The sequence below is a fragment of the Pongo abelii genome, chromosome 16 (assembly GCF_028885655.2).
Source record: "Pongo abelii isolate AG06213 chromosome 16, NHGRI_mPonAbe1-v2.0_pri, whole genome shotgun sequence".
In the NCBI taxonomy this organism is placed as follows: Eukaryota; Metazoa; Chordata; class Mammalia; order Primates; family Hominidae; genus Pongo; species Pongo abelii.
In genome coordinates, this window is record NC_072001.2 from 60,342,001 (window position 1) to 60,367,834 (window position 25,834).

At 50.0% G+C, this 25,834-nt stretch overlaps 1 protein-coding gene and 1 pseudogene across 2 annotated transcripts; one reads left to right on the forward strand and one right to left on the reverse strand.

Annotated features, from left to right (window-relative positions):
• Window positions 1-3,621: 3,621 nt before the first annotated feature.
• LOC100936193 (uncharacterized) lies at window positions 3,622-5,923 on the forward strand. 2 transcript variants are annotated; one of them, XM_054531560.2, is made up of 3 exons: window positions 3,622-4,478; window positions 4,604-5,216; window positions 5,696-5,923. In XM_054531560.2, exons 1-2 carry the CDS (start codon window positions 4,421-4,423, stop codon window positions 5,041-5,043), a joined length of 498 nt encoding a protein of 165 aa, XP_054387535.2. In that variant the 5' UTR covers window positions 3,622-4,420; the 3' UTR covers window positions 5,044-5,216; window positions 5,696-5,923. The 2 variants fall into 2 exon arrangements, with proteins under 2 accessions (XP_054387535.2, XP_054387534.1); XM_054531559.2 differs by having other exon boundaries at window positions 3,632-4,478; window positions 4,604-4,803.
• Window positions 5,924-23,543: 17,620 nt separating this feature from the next.
• Window positions 23,544-24,512, reverse strand: LOC100431436 (NADH dehydrogenase [ubiquinone] 1 beta subcomplex subunit 10-like; annotated as a pseudogene).
• Window positions 24,513-25,834: the final 1,322 nt, after the last annotated feature.

Genomic DNA, 25,834 nt, shown 5'->3' on the forward strand with positions numbered 1-25,834 from the left:
TGCTAAGTTGCACTGAATTCTCACTCAACCCATTTGGAGGCTCTCACCAAGATAGGAGTCCCTTTGAATTGGCAGGATGTTAAAAGCTTCCTCCAGACATTGATCCTGGGTCCCATTGGTAGAAATAAATCAGATAATAAATCAGATTTTCCAGGCAATCCTCAGTTTCATGTCCATTCCCTCATTCAATCAATTATTCAATTGCAAATCATTTTTAATATGATTTTATGGTTCAGGAATTCAGGCAGGGCTCAGCTGGGCAGTTCTTTTGTCCCACATGGCATTGGCTGAGAACAGGCTACCCTAAGGAAATCACAGTGTAATGGGAGATGGGAAATAGGTTAACACTAAGTTACTATACTACAAGAAAAATCTTCACATCTTCAATCTTCAGTCTTCATGAGTGTGAGTCTTCCCTGGTAGAGAAGAGAGTTCTTTGCTAAATTATATTCCTGTGTTAGCCAGCCAAGCACACACAGAGTACTGTTGTCCCTTGCTATCCATGGCAGATTGATCCCAGACACTGCCACCCCCAGCCCTGTGAACACCAAAACCCATGGATGCTCAGGTCCTTGATATAAAATGGCATGGTATTTGCACATAACCTACACACATCCTCCCATATACTTTAAATCATGACTAGATTACTTATAATACCTAATGCAATGTAAATGCTATGTAAGTAGTTGCTACGCTGTATTGCTTAGGGAATAATGACAGGAAAAAAAGGCTGTACAACTTCAGTACAAATGCTGTCATTCATTTTTTTATCTGAATATTTTGATCCGTGAATACAGAGGGCTGGCTGTAAAAAGAATGTACAGTTTGGTACTTTACTCCTAGTTTAAGTCATCTCTTTCGGCCCATACAGGTTGCCTGGGGCAGGGCAGTGGTGTGTGTGTTGAGTCGGCCCTATACCCTGTTCCACAATGCCTGGTGTCCTTTGCACGTAGCTTGCAGGGCTGCCTCCATGGATGGCTGCCTCATCCCCCACCCCTCCTCCATGGCACCCTCTTTTCTCCAACTCCTTTTCCTCTTCTGAGTCCTACCTTTTCTTGCCAGACCAGGGATTTGCCAATTATTCTGGATGGGCAGAAGGAAAGGGCCCTCAGATCCTGCAGAGGGAGCATCTGAAAGACAATGAGACCCTGTACACAACCAAGCTGAGCCTCCTGTAAGCACAGCCTCTGGGTGTCACTATGCGAAAAGACTCTGTCTGTGTACACTGCACAACGAATTGTCCCTCTGATTGTCCTAGCGTTGGTGCGTGCATGGATCCAGGAAGAGCAGGTATTCGGACCCAACGAGACAGGTTCATCTTGGCAGTTTGTCTCCTGTGGTTGCTTTATGCCTGCCCCGTATCTATCCACCCGACTTCTGGCAGCAATCCCTCCAGGACCCACCTCTGTCTTCATGGTTTGTGTGTTCTGGTCCTGCTCCTTGGCCCCAGAATACACCCTCCACATCTAAGCTACGCAGTGCCTCATCCCCACGGCTGCAGCGATTGGTTTAGGAATGGGAAAATAATTCAATCAGAGTAAGACTGTCTAATATCTGATCCCACTTATCCCAGAGCCAGAAGTCCCACCTTTCCAGGCTCCTCCATGTTCCTTTCTGGAGCAATGAGGAGGAAGGTTCATTCCCTTCTCAGGGAGCTTGCTGCGGTGTCCCAGTCCTGACTGTCCCCTCTCTACCCCCGCCTGTGGCTCTCCTGTCTCCCGGCATTCTAACCTGCCACTGAATTCTTCCCACGCCAAACGCAGGTTAGGAACCTAAGCTCGGATGAAATGCTGGCTTAGACCTCATTGCTACTGAGAAGCAGAAACCACACTTCTTAGTTGGTAGAGGTGGATATGGATTGGGGCATAAAGTTTCCTCAATCATTGAATAAGGATTTCATTATTTGGACTAACTAAATACGTTAGATTATTTATACTAACTAAATAGATTCATTTTTCGAAGTTTAAAATCGTTTTCAATAGTGACTAAAAAGGCTGTAGATGAGATGGGAGAATCTTTCAACGCCAAACTCTTCCCATCTCCTCCCTAGTATGTATCACTACACCTTGCCCAGAGAGACTGCAGGGGTGCTCAGAAAAAACCATGGCTGGTTGATTCCCCGGAAAAAGGGGTGCTGTCCCAGAGAGCTCTGTGCCCTTCCTGCCAACACTGGGGTCTAGAGGAGGCAAGTTCCCCTCTGAAGGTGAGCACGTTCACTCATTAAAACTAAGAAATTTACATTGGTATGTTAGTCTTAACTAACCTACAGACTTTTTAGATTTCACCTTCTTTACACTCTCGTCCTTTCCAAGTTCCAGGATCCAATGCAGGATACCAGGTTGCATTTTAGGATGTGTTCAGTCTGTGATCATTTCTCAATCTTTCCTCATTTTCTCATGACTTCTGACATTTATTTATTTATTTATTGTTTGAGTCTCACTCTGTTGCCTAGGCTGGAGTGCAGTGGCCCCATCTTGGCTCACTACAATCTCCACCTCCCGGGTTCAAATGATTCTCCTGCCTCAGCCTCCCAAGCAACTGGGATTACAGGCGCACACCACCACGCCTGGCTAATTTGTATTTTTAGTAGAGACGGGGTTTCGCCATGTTAGCCAGGCTGGTCTCGAACTCCTGACCTCAGGTGACCCACCTGCCTCGGCCTCCCAAAATGCTAGGATTACAGGCACGAGCCACCACTCCCGGCCTGACTTCTGACATTTGAGTACAGCGAGGGATTTTGTAGAATGTCCCTCAATTTGGGTGTGTCTGGTGTTTTGCCATGAGACTGGGGTTATGCTTTTGGGTGCCACATAGAGGTGAAATGTCCTTCTCATCACATTATTCGAGAGGTACACGGTACCAATGGGACTTATCACTGCTGATGTTAACCTTGATCTCTTGGTTCAGGTGGTGCCTGCCAGCTGTCTCCACTGTGGAGTTACTATTTTTCCTTTTCCCCATTTTATTCATCAGAAGCCAGTCACTAAGCGAGGTCAAACTCCAGGACAGGGGAATTAAGTGCCACCTCCTGGAGAGGGAGCATTCACATTTATTACTTGGGATCCTTCTGTAAGGAAGAGCTGTTTCTCCTCTAAAAAAAGCTCTTTAATCCTTTTAAGCCTCAATTTCTTAATTGTGAAATGGGGCTAATACCTGTATCCAACCAAGGGAGTAGTTAGAAGGTAACATGATAGGTGGAAAGCACTTAACAAAGGCAAAATGTTATGATCAGGAATGATCAAGAGACCCATCCAGCCATCTGAAGGAGTCACTTTACTGTACTGCAGCGCTGTAAGGTCTGCATCTTTCACTGGGGGTAACAGCCCCCAGTCCCTGAGACGGGCCAGTTTGGACACAGGCTGTTTTTTTCTCTGTTCCCCTGAGAGCCCTTCAGATGAGAAGGGAGGTCTGGAGACAGAATGCCAAAAGCCCATTAAAGGCATGGCCTTGCAGTTCAGAGAGGGAGTGGGTCTAGAGAAGAACCAGAGGAGCTCAGCTGAGATATGGTGTATGGATTGGATTTTGGAAGAAGATGGGAAGAACCAAACACCTGAGAAACCACTTTGAAGATCAGGGTCAGAGTAAGGCCTAACACATAGTTGGCTCCCAGTAATTATTGGTTGATTGAATGGCTCAAAGAGCAACTCGACCAAGAACACTGGACTGGGAGTCCAGTTACTTGGATCTTGCATTCTTGATTTATTTTTATTTTATATGTATTTTTTTACTTTTTTGAGACGGAGTCTCACTCACTCTGTCGCCCAGGCTGGACTACAATGGCACGATCTCGGCTCACTGCAACCTCTGCCTCCCAGGTTCAAGCGATTCTCCTGCCTCAGCCTCTCAAGTAGCTGGGATTACAGGCATGCACCACCACGCTGGCTAATTTTTGTATTTTTAGTAGGGATGGGGTTTTGCCATGTTGGCCATGCTAGTGTCGACCTCCTGACCTCAGTTGATCTTCCTGCCTCAGCCTCCCAAAATGTTGGGATTACAGGCGTGAGCCACCGTGCCTGGCCGTGATTCATTTGTGTGTGTGTGTGTATGTTTGTTTGTTTTTATCAACTTGCTGTGTGACCTTAAGCAAGTTACTTAACTTCTCTGGGCTTCACTTTCCATGGATGAAAATTGTACAGAGGTTGGAGAGAGATGAGGACTAGATACAGGCCTTAGAGGAGAGCCACCGCCCGGGACTTCTCCCTCTGTCACCCCGCTTTCCATGACCCTCCTTGCCTGACTTTGTGACTCCTTGCCTCGCTATCAAAACAAATGCTGCAATCTCAGTGCTTTCCAAGAGTCCGGCATTGTTAGAAACTTCCCAGCCCGCAGCAAAGGCTGCTGCAATACTCGCTCTGCCTGCCTTTGCCCTGCGCTTCCTACACACCCTCCTTTTGTTTCTCCTAAACATCTGTCCCTGACTATGCTCGTCTCATGTTTGTCCTCAGCTGCTGAAAGGGCCACGTTTGTTTTCATTACAAGTAAGACCACCGAGTGGGCTCCTGGCGTGGGGGCGGGAGCAGCCGCGCGCAGTCTTCAGAGGCAGCCCCCCAGGCTCTCTCTGGAGGGTGTGTCTCTGCTTCCCTTTCCCCGTGTTTGTTTTTAGACGTAGCCAAGTGGCCCGGGTGGACCCTCTGGACTCCCAGCCTTCAGAGGGGAGGGCAGCTCGGGCTTTCGCCCCAGTGCTTCCTGCCCGTCACGTGTGTGTTCCTAGCCGCGGTCGGGAGAGCTGGTATCTTGGCCCTTCTGGGAGGACGCGCACAGCCCGAGGAGGGAGAGCCGCAGACGGGAATGGGCTTTTCAGAGGTGGGGTGCGGGCGAGGGGACGATGCATTATTTTTAATATTTGATTTATTTTTCCAACTGGGCTTCTTCCCGGGGCTCTTTCTGGGCCCAGCTGCCTTTGTGATCCCGCGCCCCGGCCCTCGGCCTCTCACCTCCAGCGCCGGGGCGCCCCCTGCTGTCGGAAGCGGCTGTGACCGAGCAGAGGTGCTATCTGGGACTCTGGGTTCTCAGCCCGGGGACGGCGAACCGAGGGGCAGATGATCCATCAGAAAAGAGCCGGCACTGCCCAGCCCCGCGCCCCTGCCCCTGCCTTTTTCCGGGAGCGCGCCGCGCCGCACCCCCTACGGCCGCTTGACCCCATCTTTGAGCCCGGCCCCAGGCTCTGGGACCGTCGTGCCCCTCATCAAGGAAGAGCCAAGGATCCCAAGGAGAAGGTCAGGAGCCGCGGTGTGGAGGTCCCTTGGCTGCAGGCCCCGCCGCGCTCTCCCTCCAGTCCTTGCCTTCTCTAGGGACCAGGTAGCACCAGTCCCTGGATCTCGGCCTTGTCTCCGTGTGCCCTGCTCCCCACCCCATCTGCTAAGAACCAAGTCTGGTTCACCGGCTCCCAAGAGCTGGAACCCATTCTCAGCTAGCTGGGGGCCCAGGCCACCCCTTCCCTCCCGACCTGTGTGCCTTCTGCGCTGACTCCAGGGCCCCCCACACCGTGACCAGGGCAGGTTCCCTATGGGGCTGGCCAGTCGGCACCGTGCCAGGCCCACAGTGCCCTGGGCGTCCGTGGAAGTCGTTCTGTGTCTTTAAAATCAGAAGGAAGACATTAACCTTTAGGCTGAAGAAAATGTTTTAGTAGACAGCATTAACTTATTTATCTTTATCCAACAGCCATAAAATATAACTTTAAATATTCTATTGATAGAGAAAGGAGTTCATGAAGGCAGAAATGCCTGGGGCCCACAAACATCCCAGTGTGGCCCTGGACGGGACATCATGCTGGCCAACAGAGCTAAAATGCGGGTGAAGACCAGATTTCTTGCACATGGCGGTGACGGGATGCTCCCTAGAGAGCTTCATGTGGCTTCTTTGCTTTTTATTTTCTCTCTTAATAAAAATGTATGATGTTTACATTGTCAGAGAACAAACAGAACTGTGGCTTGTGTTTCATGTCTTACGAAATGGGTCTTGTGTACTTTTGGCTGTTCCTTCATGTTCTTAGCAGTTATAGATTTGACCCCTCTGGAATGGAGGGGCCATATATCAGGGGGTTTGGGGCAGGAGACGCGGCCCTCTGTTCGCCCTGCCCTCCCTGATAGGTTGATCTATCTCCCTGCAATCCCTTCTTCACCTTCCGGGCTGGTCTCCTTCCGGGTCTGAGATCTGCCCCCAGGGCTTTGTTTGGCACTGCCCCACCCCTGCCTTCCCCAATAGTCTTTCTACAGATCACCCATTCCCATGTGTCCTCAGCGCACCCCTGCCTTCCCCAATAGTCTTTCTACAGACCACCCCTTCCCATGTGTCCTCAGCGCTGGCCTTCTCAGGAGTTCTAGCACCCGTCTCCCCTGCTTTAGCCTGCTAGGACTGCCATAACAAAGCACCACAGCTTGGGGGCTTCAACCACAGAAATCTGTATTCTCATAATTCTGGAGACCAGAAGTCTGAGATCAAGGTGTACACAGGGCTGATTTCTTCTGAGGCCCCTCTCCTTGGTTTGTCAAGAGCCTCTTCTCCCTGTGTCTTCACAGGGTCTTCCCTTTATGCCTGTCAGTGTCCTGATCTCCTCTCAGTCACATTGGGTTAGGGATCACCATATGACCTCGTTTTACCTTACTCACGTCTTTAAAGACTCTTTTTTTTTTTTTTTTTTTTTTTGAGACAGAGTCTCACTATGTTGCCCAGGCTGGAGTGCAGTGGTGCCATCTCAGCTCACTGCAAGCCTCTACCTCTGGGGCTCAAGCAATTGTCCTGCCTCAGCCTCCCGAGTAGCTGGGATTACAGGCGTGCGCCACCATGCCTGGCTAATTTTTTCTATTTTTAGGAGAGACGGCATTTCACCATGTTGGCCACGCTGGTCTTGAACTCCTGACCTCAAGTGATCCACCCGCCTCGGCCTCCCAAAGTTCCGGGATTACAGGTGTGAGCCACCACGCCTGGCCTTCTCCAAATACAATCAGATTGTGCATTACTACAGTTAGGATTTCAACATGTGAATTTGAGGGGGACTCAAATCAGTCCATACACCCACCACCTCCTCCACTTCCATTCACAGAAATGATTGCCAGAACTACAGACCATGAGCTTGTGTGGGGTGACAATCTGACAAGCAACAGTGAGACAGAGCTGAGAGGGCTGCAGACCAGGACGGTGGGACCCAGGTTGCTAACAAAGCGCCGCTGAGACCTGCACAGCATGGAGGTGCTGCTGGGGGAGAGGGGTGCCCGTGAGTGTATCTGCTTGGTCTGCCCTTGCAAATAGTTATGGTCAACAGGAAGGACTTAGAGCCCCTTGATCTACATTGATGGATACTTTTTTGAACTCAAGGTTTACAGTAGAAACCAGCAGCACCCCATCCCCTAGGGCTCTCTAACCCACTGTGTCTCTAGCCTGACCTTACCTACCTTTTTTTTTTTTTTTTTTTTTTTTTTTTTTTTTTTTTTTGTGAGATGGAGTCTCGCTCTGTCGCCCAGGCTGAAGTGCAGTGGTGCAATCTCTGCTCACTGCAAGCTCTGCCTCCCTGGTTCACGCCATTCTCCTTCCTTAGCCTCCTGAGTAGCTGGGACTACAGGTGCCCGCCACCACGCCCGGATAATTTTTTGTATTTTTAGTAGAGATGGGGTTTCACCGTGTTAGCCAGGATGGTCTCAATCTCCTGACCTCGTGATCTGCCCACCTTGGCCTCCCAAAGTGCTGGGATTACAGGCGTGAGCCACCATGCCTGGCCCTTACCTGCCTTCTTTTAACCAAACATTCTGATCTATGTTCCAATAATTATTCAATAACTGCAGCTCTAGATTCATAAACAGAGTTTATGGGGAACCCCGTGGAGGATGCTGTTCAATAGGGAAATCTTGTACAAACCCGGTCTAGGCTTATCCAGTCCTTGGGTTGAACATTCTTGGAAAGAGGCTAACCTCCCACAGGCCCCCCTACAACACCCCCTACCTCAGCCCCCAACTTTCTTGCCATGCTCATCTGGCTGGTACCTGCTCAAAGTAGTCATGTTCATTCAAAAAGCCTAAGAGGACAAAGTGAGGAAGATGAATCTTTCTGAAAAAGAATGACTTCCTGTATTTCAAAGTGAACTGCAAATTTAAAAAAAAATTTTTACGATAAAATGCTGCTTGGCATCATTCAAGCTGTTGCCACCCTCCCTCACTCCAGTGTCAGGTCTCTGTGCCGAGCCCATCGATTGATTCTCCTGCTAGTAAAATAGGAAGGAGCTGGAGGATCACTTTTTAATCTTACACATTTTGGCGGTGATCCTTTTGGCTCTGTCTTAACACCCTAAGACCATGAGTCCTTGCCCACGTTTTTCCTGGGGGTAGAAGACAAGGGAGACAGGGGAGACGGTGCAGCTGTGTCATCTCCTTCAAAGCATACCTCTCTGCGTAGGCCTCCAGATGCAGAGCGGGCTTTGGAGGAACACTAAATCCCACCCTGATTGCCATTTAGCCCAGAGTTACTTGCGCAGAATAACAATATCCCCAAAACTACCCTGAACGAGGAGTTTAAACTCGGAGTGAGACATGCTCATGGCTGCCTTGCCTTTGCTAACAATGTGAACTACAAACTCTTCTCTTGCCCGGCCCTCTTCCCGGAAAGTGCCTGGAATAAGCGGGAAGTCTTTCTGGGGATTTTAGCCATAGAATCTCAAGCCTGCTTTTCGGGATTTGCATCTGCCTTGTTTTTCCCAGTCTCACCCTCCCACGAAAGCCAGGACAATGCTAGTCAAGTTCATAGCCACAGAGTTCTGTGAGCATTCATTCCCTCATCGACCCCTTTACTCGCAAAACCCAGAACCACAGAGGGTCCCCAAAAACGCATCCAGGCCCTCCTGGGAACCTCCAGATGCAGTCTCGCGGGGCCCACTCCAGTCCTTTCATCGCCTCCCACTGGAGCCTCGGGGTGATGTGTGTGTGTGTGTGTGTGTGTGTGTGTGTGTGTGTGTGTGTTGATGATGAAGGACACACGAGTGCTGTCCCCTCACTGCCATGGCTTCTTTGAGGCGCTGCCTCCAGGTCTGTGTCCTCTCAGAGCAAACCTCCCAAGTAGCTAAACGGTGCCGTAATTGCTTCAGTGCTCCTGTGGGCACACTGTGCTCCATGTGAGTCTATGAGGGCCGCTCTCCAGTCCATGTCCTGCTCTCTCACTGAGGCCTGGAGCCTCGACTTGTGCTCTGTACTTCACCAAGACGCTTGTGAAAATGGCCACCAGGCTGTTCTTTACCAGGGAAAGACTTAGCTCCTGGGGCCAGGCTGGGGAACAGGCTCCACACGGCTCTTTCTGCTCCTCACCTCTCTCACCTCTGCTCCCAGGCACCTTCACCCCAAACACACTTTTTTTTTTTTTTGAGATAGTCTCGCTGTGTCGCCCAGGCTGGAGCACAGTGGCATGATCTCAGCTCACTGCAATCTCCACCTCCCAGGTTCAAGTGATTCTCTTGCCTCACCCTCCCGAGTAGCTGGGATCACAGGTGCTCACCACCATGCCTGGCTAATTTTTGCATTTTTAGTAGAGACAGGGTTTCGCCATGTTGGCCAGGCTGGTCTCGAACTCCTGACCTCGAGTGATCCACCTGCCTTGGCCTCCCAAAGTGCTGGGATTACAGTGTGAGCCACTGCGCCCAGTCCCAAACACACTTCTTATTGCTTCCTTTCTTTCCCACACAAAACAGCAAATGTTTTGCTGGAGGCTGATGGCGCAGAAATTTATCAGACACAGCTATACCCTGAATCCGGGTTAGGCTTAGTGGGATCCGCCTCCCATCCCGGCAGTTCTTCCTGGAGACACTTCTCCACCTCTGGGGGCCCAGCCGTTCAGTGCGGTCACTGTGGCACCTGTTGGGAAGCTGACACCAGCTGGTGTTGGCATTGCACTCCATCAACAAAACTGAGTCAACCATCCTTCAACGTAATATCATTTATATTGTTTCCACATCATCGTCTTAATATTTTACATAATCGACGTGGCGTTTCATCAACTACAATCTCTCTTAAGTGGAGGAAGCCTCACCAAATTAGTAAAATCCAATCTGAATTATATCTTTTAAATGAAACAGTTTTATTATTTCCAGCGCATGTGGAAATTTAGGTGAGATAAGTTTCAGGTGGAAAACTCCTTTGGGATCTTTAATGAAATCATGAAAATGGTTTGTCTTTAGCTTATCAATTACTAGACGGAAACGAAAGCTTTTTGTAGCTTTGGAAAAGCCTGTTCCTTCTCCTCTACAGCGACATCTTGTTTACATCATCATGTGCTCAGCCTACTCTGCCCTCATAATTTCCACCAAAGTAAACGTCAAGCCTGATTCTGCAAAATATCACACATTTCAATTTGCTGCATTTAAGAACATTCTTGATATGTTATCCTTCTGTATCCCAGGCTCTTAAAATGCTTTTTCAAAACACTTGCTTGGACCTGTGGAAATAGGCTGTTCTGATGTTTGCTTTTTGAAGATAAGACGGCAGAAATGTTGAGGCCCTGATTGCATGGCTTGCCTGAGTTCCCAAGGCCTGAGCTGTGCCACTCCCATCTCTAGCCCGGTTCATTGGGCTCAAAGGTGGAAGGAAAGGCTGCTTCGGAAACCCCCGCCGCCAGGTGTAATTACAGTACCAACAGCCGACCTCTTTGCCACACCAATGGTCCAGTGACCACTGCCCAGCACATGACTCTTGGCCTGGGAACAAGATGACATTCACCGAGTGTGACTGCCGCATCTGAGTGGGAGGCGAGGGGGAAAAACAAGCACTTGTTTTCCACATGCATCTCCAAGGCTGCATTTCCAACTTGGCCGTGGCCATAGAAGTCAGAACCTTACAGTGTCTTGGCAATTAAATGGTTTTCACACTTCTATTTTTAAAAGCCTTGGAACGAGTAACCTGGGGGATCAGAGTGGTTGGGTGAATGTCTTTCCAGAGCTCCCCCCTGTCGGAGGCCCTGTCCTGGCAGCATTCCAAAGCAACTGCGAAACCAAAATGCTACAAGACGGCCCACTCTGCAAACCTGCTCCTCAGATGATAAAAACAGAAACACCAGAGGCACCGGGGCCCTTGCAGTCTGTCCTACGTGAGGACAAAGAGTACATTCTGGCCTCCGGTCCCCAGGCAGTAAGATTATGATCCCACTATTTGCATGTGTACATAAAGCTTTCACATATGGGATTGCAGTGCAGGGGTCCCCAGAAAGCCATCTCAGAGAGGGAGGTTGGCACAAAAGAGGTTTCTTTAGGGTGAATTCTTGGGGTCAACACCTGGGAAGATCAAGCTAATTCTTGGGGTCCACACCTGGGAAGAGGAGGGGAGGCGAGGGGACACGAGGGGAGGGGAGGGGAGGGAAGGGAAGGAGCTGACAGCTGAGGCCTGTCTGTGGGTATCACCCAGCAGCTGGGAGAGTAAGTCCTGCCTTCCTGAGGAGCTAGACTGTGGTCGAAGAATCCCTCACAGCATTTCATCTTGCTTTTTAAACGTGCAAACTTTAAAAAAAATTCAGGTGAAATGTACATAATATAAAGTCATAAAATTAACCATTTTTTCTTTTATTTATTTATTTATTTATTTATTTATTTATTTGAGATGGAGTTTTGCTCTTGTTGCCCAGGCTGGAGTGCAACGGCATGATCTTGGCTCACTGCAACCTCCGCCTCTCGGGTTCAAGCAATTCTCCTGCCTCAGCCTCCTGAGTAGCTGGGATTACAGGTGCCCGCCACCATGCCTGGCTAATTTTTGTATTTTTAGTAGAGACAGGATTTCATCACATTGGTCAGGCTGGTCTCTAAGTCCTGACCGCAAGTGATCCGCCCACCTTGGCCTCCCAAAGTCCTGGGATTACAGGGGTGAGCCACCACATCCAGCCTATTTCTTTTATTTTTTTTAAAGATAAGGTCTTTTCTCTGTCGGCCAGACTGGAGTGCAGTGGAGCAATCATAGCTCACTGTAACCTTGACCTCCTGGACTCAAGCGATCCTACTGCCTCAGACTCCAAGTGGCTAGAACTACAGATGCGCCCAGCTAGTTTTTTAAACTTTTCATAGAGATGGGATCTCTCTGTGGCCCAGGCTGGTCTTGAGCTCTTGGCCTCAAGTGATCCTCTTGCCTTGGCCTAACATTAACCCTTTTATTTTATTTGAGACAGGGTCTTACTCTGTCACCCTGGCTGGAGCACAGTGGCATGATCATGGCTCATCATAGCCTCAACTTCCCAGGTTCAAGTGATCCTCCTGCCTCAGCCTCCTGAGTAGCTGGGACTATAGATACGCACTACCACCCTCGGCTAATTTTTTAATTTGTTCTAGAGATGGGGTCCTACATTGCCCAGGCTGGTCTTGAACTCCTAGGCTCAAGTAATCCTCCACTTCAGCTTCTCAAAGTGTTGAGATTAGAAGTGTGAGCCACTGCCCCTGGCCAAAATTAACCATTTTAAAGTATACAATTCAGCGGGATTTAATGACATTCACGATGTTGAATGTCAACATTGTGAATTTAGGATATTCCGCTTGTATCACACTTCAAAATATTTTCATCACCCCAAATGAAAATGCTACACCCATTAAGCAGTTACTTCCCCATCCCCTCCTTCCCTGGGGTCCTGGCCAACACGAATCTGCTTTTCGTTTGTATGGATTTGCCTCTTCTGGATATTTCATATACATGGAATCATACAATATGTGACCTTTTCTGGCCAGGCTTATTGCACTCAGCCCAATGTTTTTGAGGCTTATTCGAGCTGTAGCATGTGTAAATACTTCATTCTTTTTTGTGACCGAATAATTGTATGGCGATGTCTCATTTGGTTTATCCATGCATCCACTGATGGGCATTTGGGCTGTAGCATTTCATCTTTTAAAAAAGGAACTCACAGTCAGGCGCGGTGGCTCACGCCTGTAATCCCAGCACTTTGGGAGGCCAAGGCGGGCAGATCGCCTGAGGTCAAGAGTTCGAGACCAGCCTGGCCCACATGGCGAAACTCCTGTCTCTACTAAAAATAGAAAAATTAGCCAGGCATGGTGTCAGGCACCTGTAATCCCAGCTACTCGGGAGGCTGAGGCAGGAGAATCGCTTGAACCCTGGAGGCAGAGGTTGCGATGAGCCGAGATCGTGTCATTGCACTCCAGCCTAGGCAACAAGAGGGAAACTCTGTCTCAAAAATAAATAAAATAAAATAAAAAAGGAACTCAGTATCCTAAAAATCTTCTGTGTTGCAGACCTACTCATCCCTCCCTCCCTCTAAGCCCTGGCGACCGCTGATCTTTTTACTGTCTCCATAGTTTTATCTTTTCCAGAATGTCATCTAGTTGGAATCATACAGTCCGTATCCTTTTCAGATGAGCTTATTTCACTTGACAATAAATTTCCTCCATGTCTTGTCATGGCTTGGTAGCTCCTTTTTAGTGCTGAACAATATTTTGTTGCCTGGATGTACCACAGTTTATGTATCCAGTCACATACATCTTGGTTGCACAAGGACATCTCGGTTGCTTCCAAGTTTCAGCAATCATGAATAAAGTTGCTATAAACATTCATGGGTGGGTTTTTGCATGGATATAAGTTTTTAACCCCTCTGAGTAAATACCAAGGAGTGTGATTGCTGGCTGGGATGGTAGGAGTATGCTTAGTTTTGTGAGATACTGCCCAGCTGTCTTCCAAAGTGTCTGCATTCTCATCAGCAATGAATGAGAGCTCCTGTTGCCTCACATCCTCACCAGCACTGGATGTTGTTGCTTTTCTGGACTTTGGCTGTTCTCATAGGTGTGCAGTGGTATTGGTGTTTTAATTTGCATTTCCCTGATAACATATGATGTGGAGCATCTTTGCATGTTTATTTTGCATCTGTATAACTTCTTTGGTGAGGCGTCTATAAAGGTCTCTGGTCCACTGTAAAATCACGTTGTCTGTTTTCTCATTGTTGAGTTTCTGTTTTTATTTTGAGATGGGGTCTTGCTCTGTCACCCAGGCTGGAGTGCAGCTCACTGCAGACTTGACCTCCTGAGCTCAAGCTATCCTCCCACCTCGGCCTCTCAAGTAACTGGGACTACAGGCATGTACCACCATGCCTTGCTAATTTTTTATTTTTTGTAGAGATGAGGTCTCCTTCTGTTGCCCAGGCTGGATTCTTGAGTTGTAAGAGTTCTCTGTATATTTTGGAACTACGGTGTATATTACTATACTGGTGGACACATGTTAGAAATGTGTGCAAACCCATAGACTATGCAACACCAAGAGTGAACCCTAATGTAAACTGAGTGACAGTGGACTCTGAGTGATTATAACGTGTCAGTGTAGGTTCACCAATTGCAACAAATGTACCGCTCTGGTGGGAGTGTTGATAACGAGGGCTGCGATGCATGCATGGGCTCAGGGAGTATGTGGGGAATCTCTATATTTTCTGCTCAATTTTACTGTGAATTTAAAACTGCTCTAAAAAATAAAGTGTATTAAAACAGAAAAAAATAATTTAGGATTAATCAACGTGTAAGTTCCTGATCATTGAAGTCAGAACCTCACTTCATTTGGAAGCAGGAAAAGCCTTCCGTACTCACTGTACGGAAGTGAGACACACTGTGTTTTTTAAACTTTTCATAGAGATGGGATCTCTCTATGGGACACACTGACCAAAAGCCCCTGCCCACTGGCCTTCCTGGGCCTGAAGTGGCACTTCATGCTTGCCCTCCACTTGCCACATGCATGCCAGGGTGGCCTCAGCCCTGCCTTACCTTTTTCAGGCCCAAGTCAGCGGGGTCACCCCCAGAAATGACTTGGTGTCATTTCTGGGACAAGTCATTTCTGGGGGTGCCCCTGCTGTCACTTGCCTCTGCTCCAGGGAACCCTCTCCTCAGCCCCGCTTGGGTGTGGGACTTCTTGCTGACCCCAGCCCTTGGCTCATCTCCCTCTTTCTTCTCCCAGGGTCGTTGAAGAGGGAGCCTATTCCTTCCAAGCCTTAAAGCCACCCTCCTTGGCTTTAAGTCAAAGCCACCATTCTGGCAGTCGTAGAATCCACCAGCAGAAGCTGTGTTCTCCAGCTTGGTCTATGGGTGAATCTCTGCAGGGCCCTCTGCTCCCCACTCGGTCCCCACTGTGAGGCCCCGCCTGGCCCCTCTAGGTTCTCTTCCCCCATCTGGTCCTGCCCACCTCTGCTCTCTCCTTCCCTGCTCCTCAGTCATCGCGCCCTTGTTCTCAGGCCTCAGTGCCCCAGCACTTAGCACAGAGGATCAGGAACTTCCACATTGATCCTAAAGCTCCCTTTTCTTTTTAAATTTACTTTATTTTTTAGAACAGTGTTGGGTTCACAGTAGTTTTTGCTTCAGTCAAAAAATGCTTGTTGACTGGGAACCTCTTCCTTGGAAATTTCAACTCCAAATCTGAGAGCCGCTTTAGAGAACCCTCTGTGGGAGAGTGTCTGCCACCTGTTGCTCCAGTTTTCTGTACATAATCTATGATCCTCCTGGCAATCCCATGACGTGGGCATTGTTATTCCTGTGTTACAGTCGATGATGTTCAGGACAGAGCCTATCCAGGTGGGAAGTGGCATGGCCAGGATATGCCCCTTGGGTGCCCTAGGACCAGCTCTGTTCCCATCTCTGAGCTCCCTCTGCCCATCGGGTAAGGTCTGGTCACTTCCATACTGTTTTCAATCTACTCTGTGCCAGGCAGGGGGTCAATCACTGAGATTTCTAAGGTACATTGGTGGGGATGGAGGTTAGGAGAGAGCTTTCAAATCACTTTCAGCCTAGTGGGGAAGGCAAGCCCAACACCTAGGCAGTCCACCAACAAGGCTAGAGAGAGCTGTGCTTAGCCTGAGGGAAGAGCCCCATTTCTGTGGCATTATGGGTGACATTTGAACAACTAACCACTCATTTCATTATCCAGGGTCAAACTTCGCCCCAGGGATATGCATTAGTAAGATGAAGAAGCTTACTGTTTGCTGTGGTCTTAATGTCTGTGTCCCCCAGAATTCATATGTTGAAATCTTAACCCTCAAGTCGATGATATTAGGAGGCAGGGTTTTGAGGAGAAGGTTGGGCCATAAGGAGTGAAGTTCCATGAATGGGATTAATGCCCTTATGAAAGAGGCCCCAGAGAGAACCATCGTTTCTTTTGCCATGTAAGGTTACAGTGAGAAGTGGCTGGCTAGGCGTGATGACTCTTGCCTGTAATCCCAGCACTTTGGGAGGCCAAGGTGGGAGGATCACTTGAGGTCAGGAGTTCAAGACCATCCTGGGCAACATAGGGAAACCTCGTCTCTACAAAAAATACAAAAATTAGGCCAGGCACAATGGCTCATGCCTGTGATCCCAGCATTTTGGGAGGCTGAGGCAGGCAGATCACTTGACGTCAGGAGTTCAAGACCAGCCTGGCCAACACAGTGAAATCTCAACTCCACTAAAAATACAAGAACTAGCTGGATGTGGTGGTGTGCACCTGTAGTCCCAGCTACTTGGGAGGCTGAGACAGGAGAATTGCTTGAACCTGGGAAGTGGAGATTGCTGGGAGCTGAGATCGTGCCACTGCACTCCAGCCTGGGCAACAGCATGAGACTCCATCTTTAAAAAAAATTAGCCTGGTGTGGCGGTGTGTGCCTGTAGGCCCAGCTACTCAGGAGGCTGGGAGGATTGCCTGAGCCTAGGAGTTTGAGGTTGTAGTGAACTATGACTGCACCACTGCACTCCAGCCTGGGCAGCAAAGAAAGACCCCGTCTTTAAAATAAAATAATAATAATAATAATAATAATAATAATAATAATAATAATAATAATAAAGAAAGGCTTTTTATGACCCAGAAATCAGGCCCTTACTAGATACCAGATCTACCAGCACCTTGATCTTGGACTTCCCAGCCTCCAGAACTGTGAGCTGTACATTTCTACTGTTTAAAAGCCAACCAATTTATGGTATTTTTGTTATAGCAGCCTGAATGGACACAGTTAAACCTGACTCCAGAAAGTAAAGCAGGCCCCAGTGAAGGAAGGAAGAGGGAGGAAGGAGGAAGGAAGAGGGAGGAGGGAGGGAGGAGGGAGGAAAGAGGAGGGAGAAGGGCGGTAGCCGCACACTCCCGCATCTCATCCGCCCCTGGTGGGCAGCCTCCCCAAGGGATTGATTCCTTCCTCAGCAACAGTTGATCAGAGTTGAGCACAGGAACTTGTCTTTTTCCCAGTAACAGATACAGGCCGAGGCATAGAGTGGTGCTGAGGAAATGTGCGGTGAATGGATGGTGAACAGGAAGGGACACTGAAGAAGAAGGAGGTGGTACTGAGAGCAGCCATCGTGGAGCTTGCAAACGGAGACGCATGTGAAGCCCTTTGCACAGTATTTTTCCCTTAAAATATGGGTGGGGAACAAGGGCTCTCATTTCTCTTTTTCTTCGGGATGGTGAGCAGTGAGCAGGGCACGCCACGAGGAGCAAACTGCAGCCCAAGCACACGCGGTCAACACGCGGAGCACAGCTGGGGAGAAGCGGCTGACGGTGGCCCGGCCCCGCGTACCTGGGTGTGGACGCCCCGCCGCCCTGCAGAGGAAAGCTCCTGGAGTCTGGGGTCTGCTGCCTCGAGCTCTGGGTGTCCAGGTAGGAAACAGGTAGAGAGTATCCGGGTTTCCTACCCCTCCCCCGGGGTGGCTGTGCCTCCCCTTCCTCCCGCTCCCCTCCCTCCCTCCCCGGGGTCCCCAGGGGTGGGCAAACCCAACCCCCAGGTGAGGGTCTGTCCTGGGGGAGGGGGAAACAGCTGGCACGAGCTCAGGCGGCAGGTGGTGGCCCTGCTCCTGCTGTGAGAGATGGAAGCCAGGAGGCAGCGGGCGGGCGGTGCTGAGGAGACCCATGCCCCCACCTAGCCTGAGACCCTGTCATTCCCTTCCACTGGGCTCCCCATGCGAAGCCCCAAAGCAAAGTGGGTGTGGCTGGTCAAGGTGAGCAGGGCAGGCCGGAATGGGACCCGGACCCAGAACGGAGGAGGGTGGTGTGGACCAGGCAGGCCGCGGAAGGCACCTAGCCTAACAGGAGAGGGACAGGCGCACCCCCAGACGGTGGGAAAGCGCCCTCTGCCTCCAACTGGGCTCGGCCCAGACCCTCCACTTCCCAGCCCCTTGCTTCTCTGTGCCTTGGAGGTTTCAGGGTGGGCTGGTGGGTGGGAGGAGATATGAGAGTTCCTGAGTCAGGAGTTGAAGCCCATCTTGGCCACTTGCCTGCCGGGGCCCTGTAGAAACCCCTGAAGCTATAAACAGGTGCTCGTCTAAGTTGATTCCAGGGGAGGGCGGCAGGAGCAGTGGCGGGTGGTGTGGGAAGAGAGAGACTGCTCTCTAGAGAGCTGATGGCACCAGGCCGTCATCACCGCGGTGACAGCACACACACATCCACACACACATGCACACACGCACGCACACACGTGCACACACGACACACACACATGCACACACATGCAAGCACACATGCACGCACACACACACGCACACACACATGCATGACACAAATGAACACACACACATGCACGACACACATGAACACACACATGCCCCACTCCTCTACTGGGACCAGCACAGCCCCTCCGTTCCTGCTCGCCCGGAAGGAGGGCGCCCAGCCAGGTTTCCTCCCCGTGAATTGAGCGCCAGAGACCAACAGTGACCTGTGGTGGTTTTTCTAGTTCTCTTCCCATTCTGTCAAGGACAGAGGAGATGCTTTGCGATACAAGGGGAAAAAAAGGAAGGCGAAAAGGGAAGAAAGGGAAAGGAGGGAAGTCCCCCCCCAGAGCAGCCTGGGGAGGAGTCTGGGGCCAGGCCTAGGCCCAGCCACTTCCTGAGGAGATCAGGTGGCGGGTCTCCCCGGCCTGCAGACCTCAAGGCGGCCCAGGCCTCCTCTGCGCTCCCTACGTGTTGCTCTGGTGCTGACATCCCTGGCTATGCTCTCCATGTAGATGTTCCTTTTAGCCTCTGCCTCAACTGAAATCTGAAGATCAGGCCAATTTCGTGGTCTCTCAGACGTCTATAAACAAGAGGCCTTGGCTCCTCGGGAGACCGGGAGACTCTCACTGTACTTCCTTCTCTTGCCTCCAAGGACATAGAACGGTTGCTGTGGGGATTCCTTCATTTGTAAAGTAAGTTTTCAGAAAAAATAATGACTCACAAGTCCTTTAAGGAGGAACAGAGTCAATCCTTGGGGACGATATGATCTAATAGGGTTTAAAAGAGGAACCGTGACGGGCTGCAGTTGGTGGGCATTTCTTCTTTTCCTCTTTGATCCTCATGCGTGGACAAAGCCCACCAGTGGCTCAGGTGCCCTGGCACCACCATTTGCTTCTTTCTGACATCTGAGGACAGGTGTTAAAAATAATTTAGAAATGGCCAGCTAAGGCCTGACACACTGGCTCACATCTGCAATCCCAGCACTTTGAGAGGCTGAGGTGGGAGAATTACTTGAACCCAGGAGTTTGAGACCAGCCTGAGTAACATAGTGAGACCTTGTTTCCACAAATAATTAAAACAAAAAATCTAGCCAGGTGTGGTGGTGCATGCCTGTAGCCCCAGCTACTCAGGAGGTTGAGGCTGGAGGATCACTTGAGCCCAGGCGGTCGAGGCTGCAGTAAGCCATGATTGTGCCACTGCACTCTGGCCTGGGAGACAGCATGAGATCTTCTCTCAGAAAACAAAAAGAAGAAAAAGAAAAAGAAAAGAAAGGAAAAGAAAAGAGAAGGAATGTCTAGCTAAGCTAACCTGGAGAGTTACTGTCAGAGTTTCCAAAAGGGTCTTCATGGTCACTTCTGGGCCTCGCTGGCTGGGTGAAGTTATTAGCCCAAGGGTGCCACAGGGCCTTTGCACATTCATCTGTATTATGCCTGGCCAGGCAGAGGGCTTTCCCTGCACTGATTCTCCTGGAAGCCTGGGGTTAGCAGCATAGACTGGAAAGTAAGGTACACAGAGGGGAGGGACTGAACCAGGTCCCGTTATGTGTGAGTACACACAGTTACTTAGGCCAGGAAGCCAGGTCTTCTAAGCAGCTAGGGCCAACAGAGCAGGAGCCAGGAGGAATACTTTTATGAACAAACTTATTTTCCAACATCAGAAAAAAGAAAGTTGGCTGTTGGGAGTGACAAGGAGAAAGAATGATGAGGAGCTCAAATCAGGTGGACACCTGATTGAGATGATCCTTATTTTCTTTAGAAAAGAGTACCACACTGGCTGTCAGCTGTGTGACCTTGAGGAAGTCACTCTCTCTCTCAACTTTCTCATCTGCCAGGTAAAAGGGCTGGGCTTGAATGAGCTTGGGTCCCTTCCAGCAATGATGCTTGTGTACTGCACCTGTGCTAGGAATACCAGTGAGGGGCTCTCCATGCTAAAATCAGTGTTCCAGGATTCCACGTGGCCCACAGCACCAAGCCCAGTCTTCTCAGCTTTGAGCTGAAGGCTCCGGATAACCTGATCCCAGCCCATTGGTCCTCTCTTATCTCCCTTTCACCATTTCCCGTGGATTACTTATTGTTCTATCCTCCCAGCCACCAGGGCCTTGTTCGCACCTGCTACCAGCAAAGAATACCCCTCCTGCCCCAGTGCCCTGGCCTGAAGATGTCCTGTTAGTCTTTCAGCTGTGAATGAAGATGGCCCCCTTTTCAAGAACGCTTCCTGGAATCCTGAGTTTGGGGGTCCCGATCTTTCCAATCCTGTATCCACAGTCACTGCCTTCACCTGAATGCAATTGCAATTCTCTAGCCCTTCAATTCAATAAATATTCTGGAATGATTAGCATGTGCTGTGACAATGACAAATTCCGATACAGGAAGACATGTATCAAATGATCATGTTCATCCATGCATGATTAGAAACAGGGAAGGGTAAAGAAGGAAGAGAAAACGGCTTCCTGAGCGCTTGCCTGGGGTCTGGAAGGATGAACACAGAGCTGGGGGCATGGAAGGGAGCGGTTCCCAGGAGAGGTGAGTGGGCTGGGTTGGCCTCTTGAGGCTGGGAGAGGTAGACGGTGTGTCTTGATCAGAGGAGCCACCTGGGAATCCTTTGCGGGTTTAAAAAGGGGAGTAACAGATCCAATTTTTATTTCAGGACAATCATGCTGGCTGTTAGTGGAGAATGGCCTGGAGCACTAGGTCTCCGCCCCAGCTGCCTGGGAGAAACTGTGTTGAAGGAGCCATACCCCCTGGCCTCCCCTCCAGACTCCAGACAACCCCAGTCAGCTGGCTGGGAGGGAGGCAGAAGAGAAACAGGGGTGCACCTGGGGCCCCTGCAGGGGTCCAGCCAGGAGATGGGGGCAACTTGGACAGGGATGGTGGGAGAGGAATGGGCTCGGGGGACATTTGGGAGATGAAAAGGGCAAGGCTTGGCCATGAATTCCCATGGGATGAAAGAGAAGGAATTGTCAGAATTGAGTCCCAAGTTTCTACCTCGTGCAAATAAACAGAAACGGGGTATCCACTGAGCTCGAGAGCATGGGGAAGGGGCATTGGAGACTCTCCTGGGGACCCCTGCAGACTTCTGTAACCCCTTTGAGTTCTCGCAGGCAGAGGCCACGGTGGGTGGGGAGCAGGCCTTGGCAGGTTACCCACCCCCCACCAGGCACCCTCCATCCTAATAGCCCTTGGGGAGACATACTGTGGCCGGAGGAAGGGTACGGAGAGGTAGAGGAAGCCAACCAGTGTTCCCAGGCAGCCACCATGTGGTCAAAGGACCAGGTGGCTTGTTTGGAAGCGTCTCTGAGGCACAAAGTGCCAGGACCCAGTGCTCCCTGAGCCATCCCAGCAGGAAAATGAAAACTCAGCAATGGGCTCCCAGGGAGGCGGGACTGGAGGTGCCTTCCCTTTATGAGAGGCCCGCAGAGCAATTCCTGCCACAGGGGTTTCTGAGCAGTCAGAACATCTGCCCATGTTGATTTCCAGCCACCTGATGCAGTGGCTTGGGGCCTGTGGGTTGGGGGAGTGGGATCTTAGGCCTGTTTTTTGGGTTAATAAATTTTGTGACCTTGGATGAGTCACTTATCTCACAGATCCTGGGAAGGGCAGGAGGAGGAGTGAGACCTGGCCTGCCCTCTCCCTAAAGGCTCACCAGCTCTCTGGAGACAGACACGCCCTGGGTAAAGAACATCCCACTCAGCCAGGCAGAGTTTCCTGGAGGAGGAGGAGGGAGAGGAAGAGGGCAGGAAGAGGAGGGGAGGGTGCAGAGGGGGAGAAAGAGAGGAGGGGAGAAGGAGGTGAAGAGAAAAGAGAGGAGGAGGAAGGAAAAGGAGAAAACCTGTTTTCTGTCTTTAACTGTCCTTCCCCTCAACAGGGGCCCTGTGCTCCTCCTCCTCAGTCAGAACTCCCCACTCAGGTCCCCCGACTTCAGGTCCCTCCCCACTTCCTGTCCTTCCCCCACTCATGTCCCTCTCCCCTTGTGTCCCTCCCCCCATTGTGTCCCTCCTCCCTTTGTGTCCCTCCCCCTCTCAGGTCCCTCCCCTCCTCATGTCCCTCCCATCTCAGGTCCCTCCCATCTCAGGTCCCTCTCGCCTCATGTCTTCCTCCCCCTCAGGTACCTCCCAACCTCCTATCCTTCCTCACCTTGTGTTCTCCCACCACTGTGTCCCTCGCCCCCTCATGTCCCTCCCCACTCAGGTCCCGCCCCCTCTCAAGTCCCTTCCCCACTCAGGTCCCTTCTATCCTCGTGTCCCTCCCTCCCTCAGGTCCCTCCCCCCCTCAGGTCCCTCCCTGCCTCCTGTCCCTCCCTTGCTCTTGTCCCTCCCCCCCTCAGGTCCCTCCTCCCCTCACATTCTTCTGTCTTCATTTACGGGCAGGAGAAATTTCAAAGTGTGTTTGTACCACAATTACTTTAAAACTCTAAAGTTGACCTTTAAGGGTTTGTGTATGTTTTAATTTTACTTTTACATGATAACCTGCAATAACTACACAGATGCATGCATTTTTGTGCTTATTTGTAAGTGCTTTCTTTAAAACTGCTTTTTTCTTACATCCTTTCAGTCCCTTTCCCTATGCCTGGAGCCTCGGTACCAGCTATTGAAAACTACTTTTCTCCTTGTTCATTCAAACATATTCACACATAAAAGTTGTCATTACTTTTCGTCACTATTTTACAAAAATTGGATCATACCATATACAATTCTCTGCTATTTGTTTTGCTCACCTAACGATAAATACACTGTGAAAAATACCTTCAGATGAGTAGATATCAATCTTGTTCATTCATTTTTTTTTTTTTTTGAGACAGAGTCTCACTCCCTTGCCCAGGTTGGAGTGCAGTGGTGCAGTCACAGCTCACTGCAGCCTCGCCCCCAAGGCTCAATTGATCCTTTCACCTCAGCCTCTCAAGTAGATGGAACTACAGGCATGTACCACTGAACCTGGCTAATTTTCATATTTTTTGTAGAGATGGGGTTTCGACATGTTGCCTAGGCTGGTCTTAAATTCCTAAGCTCAAGAGATCTGCCTGCCTTGGCCTCCAAAAGTGCTGGGATTACAGGCCTGGGCCACCGTGCCCTGCCTCTTACTCATTTTTGTTTTTTTTCCAGGTTGCAGGGTTTTATTTCAGCAACACAGCGACAGTCAAGCACAGCCATACAGCAGGGGCACCCACAGCTGCCTCAGGAGGCAGCAGCGGTGGCCTCTTCTGCAGCTTTTCTGTCTTCCAGCATCCTCTGCTTCTGTTTGGCCGGGCACTTCCTGGCAGAATGGTGGGCCCCCAGGTCCTGAGAGCGGTCGTGGTAAGCCTTAGCCACCTGGGTGAATGCTCCACTTCCTTGGCCCAGTTCTGCCTGTAGTTGTCTTCTTGCCACTACTGACAGGCCTTGAGCCGCTCCTGGATAATACTGACGATTTCTTGATCGACTTTGTGGTCCCTCCTCCACTGCATTTCGGCTTCATATATGCACAATGTTTCACGTGTCCATGTGAAGAGACCACCAAACAGGCTTTGTGTGAGCAACAAGGCTGTTTATTTCACCTGGGTGCAGGTGGGCTGAGTCCGAAAAAAGAGTCAGCAAAGGGTGGTGGATTATCATTAGTTCTTATAGGTTTTGGGATAGGCGGTGGAGTTTGGAGCAATGTTTTGCGGGCAGGGGGTGGATCTCACAAAGTACATTCTCAAGGGTGGGGAGAATTACAAAGAACCTCCTTAAGGGTGGGGGAGATTACAAAGTACATTGATCAGTTACGGTGGGGCAGAAATAAATCACAATGGTAGAATATCATCAGTTAAGGATATTCACTTCTTTTGTGGATCTTCAGTTGCTTCAGGCCATCTGGATGTATACGTGCCAGTCACAGGGGATATGATGGCTTAGCTTGGGCTCAGAGGCCTGACACACAAGATGTCCTTCTCCTTGCGCTCAGTGATGCCCAGCACGCGGCAGTACTGCCGGTGGTAGTTGTAAAACCTGCTCTTTGCGTGTTGCCACTCTATCAACTCTCATGAGGGTCATGGGTCGGTCCACTAGGAGGTCGAAGGCCTTCATCAGGTAGACGACGGGGTTGGGCAGCCAAGTCAGTGATGACAGTGCTGGCGTGTGGCGCAGGGGCGCAGGGTACACATCCTTGTCTCAGCTGTCCCACATGGCAGCAGCGAGCGCGGACTCCGCTCCTGGATGTGCTGCCCTGGCCTCCGCCTCGGTCCGGGTCCCTACTCATTCTTTGTAATGGCTGCATAATATTACATGGTGTGGACTTAATAAAGGACCCCTACGCAGCCAAGAGAGTTTTTTTCCCCAATGGGAAAATAGATTTTTTTTTTTAATGTTTGAGATTTTAGTGAATTCTTTTTACCTGGCAAGGAGCTGAACTACCTGTATCGTTCAGAAGCCAATTTCAGCAGTCTTGTATGTGGGATGTCTGTAAAGAATAAGAAATGGGGTGGGCGCGGTGGCTCATGCCTGTAATCCCAGCACTTTGGGAGGCCGAGGTGGGTGGATCATGAGGTCAGGAGTTCTATACCAGCCTGGCCAACATGGGGAAACCTCCGTCTCTACTAAAAATACAAAAACTATCCAAGCGAGGTGGTGGATGCCTGTAATCCCAGCTACTTGGGAGGCTGAGACAGGAGAATTGCTTGAACCCGGGAGGTGGAGGCTACAGTGAGCCAAGATCATGCCACTGCACTCTAGCCTGGCGACAGAGCAAGACTCCCTCTCAAAAAAAAAAAAAAAAAAAAAGAAATAAAGAAAAAGAAAAAGAAATGGACTCTGCCCCAAGGAGTCTGCGCTCTTACCAGGGGGCAGAGCCACACGTGGCCATGAGACAGCTGCCTCTGGCAGCTGCAGGGAGGAGAGCTCGACCGAGCCTGCGGGAGGGAGGGCTTGAGGCTGGCCCACTGGGAGGGGACAGCTCTGGCAGGAATCCTGGAAGGGCAGGTGTGGAGTCAGATGTGATCTGATGTTCTGTGTGGCCAAGGCAGAAGGCCAGGCAGGAAAAACCCGGTTACTCAGAAGACTGGTTGAGCAGCCATCTCCCTCCCACTGACCACCTCCCAGGAATCTCTATAGCCTCAGCTTATTTTCAGCCTTTAGTTTCCCCTCGTTGGAGGTTGAGCCCCTGGTCTCTTGATTTTCTAACTGAAGAAGGGATGAAAGTCTGAGATTTCAATCAAAAGCTTAAGAAAATAATAATCCTTGGTTGCCCCAATTCTTTCCTGAAAATATCTCACACTAACAGAAATTGCCTTTAAGCCCCTTTTCTTTTCTTTCATGCTTTAAATTTCTTTCTTAATTAAAAAGTGTTGTTTACTTAATGTGGGCTCCAAAGTGCTTATTTATTTTAACTCGTTTCTTTTTTCCTTATCTTCATGACTTGATAACTCTATAACTCTCTCTTCTTGTGTCTTAAAATGCCGGTCGTCTCTGTCACTGATATGTGATAAGGAACTTCATAATCGGCCCTTTTC

Bases quoted from the DNA above. Each gene is read 5' to 3' on its own strand.
- LOC100936193 (XM_054531560.2), top strand. From the start codon at position 4,421: ATGCTCGTCTCATGTTTGTCCTCAGCTGCTGAAAGGGCCACGTTTGTT. The intron at 4,479-4,603 runs GTAAGACCACCG...GTTTGTTTTTAG, and splicing joins CACGTTTGTTTTCATTACAA to ACGTAGCCAAGTGGCCCGGG.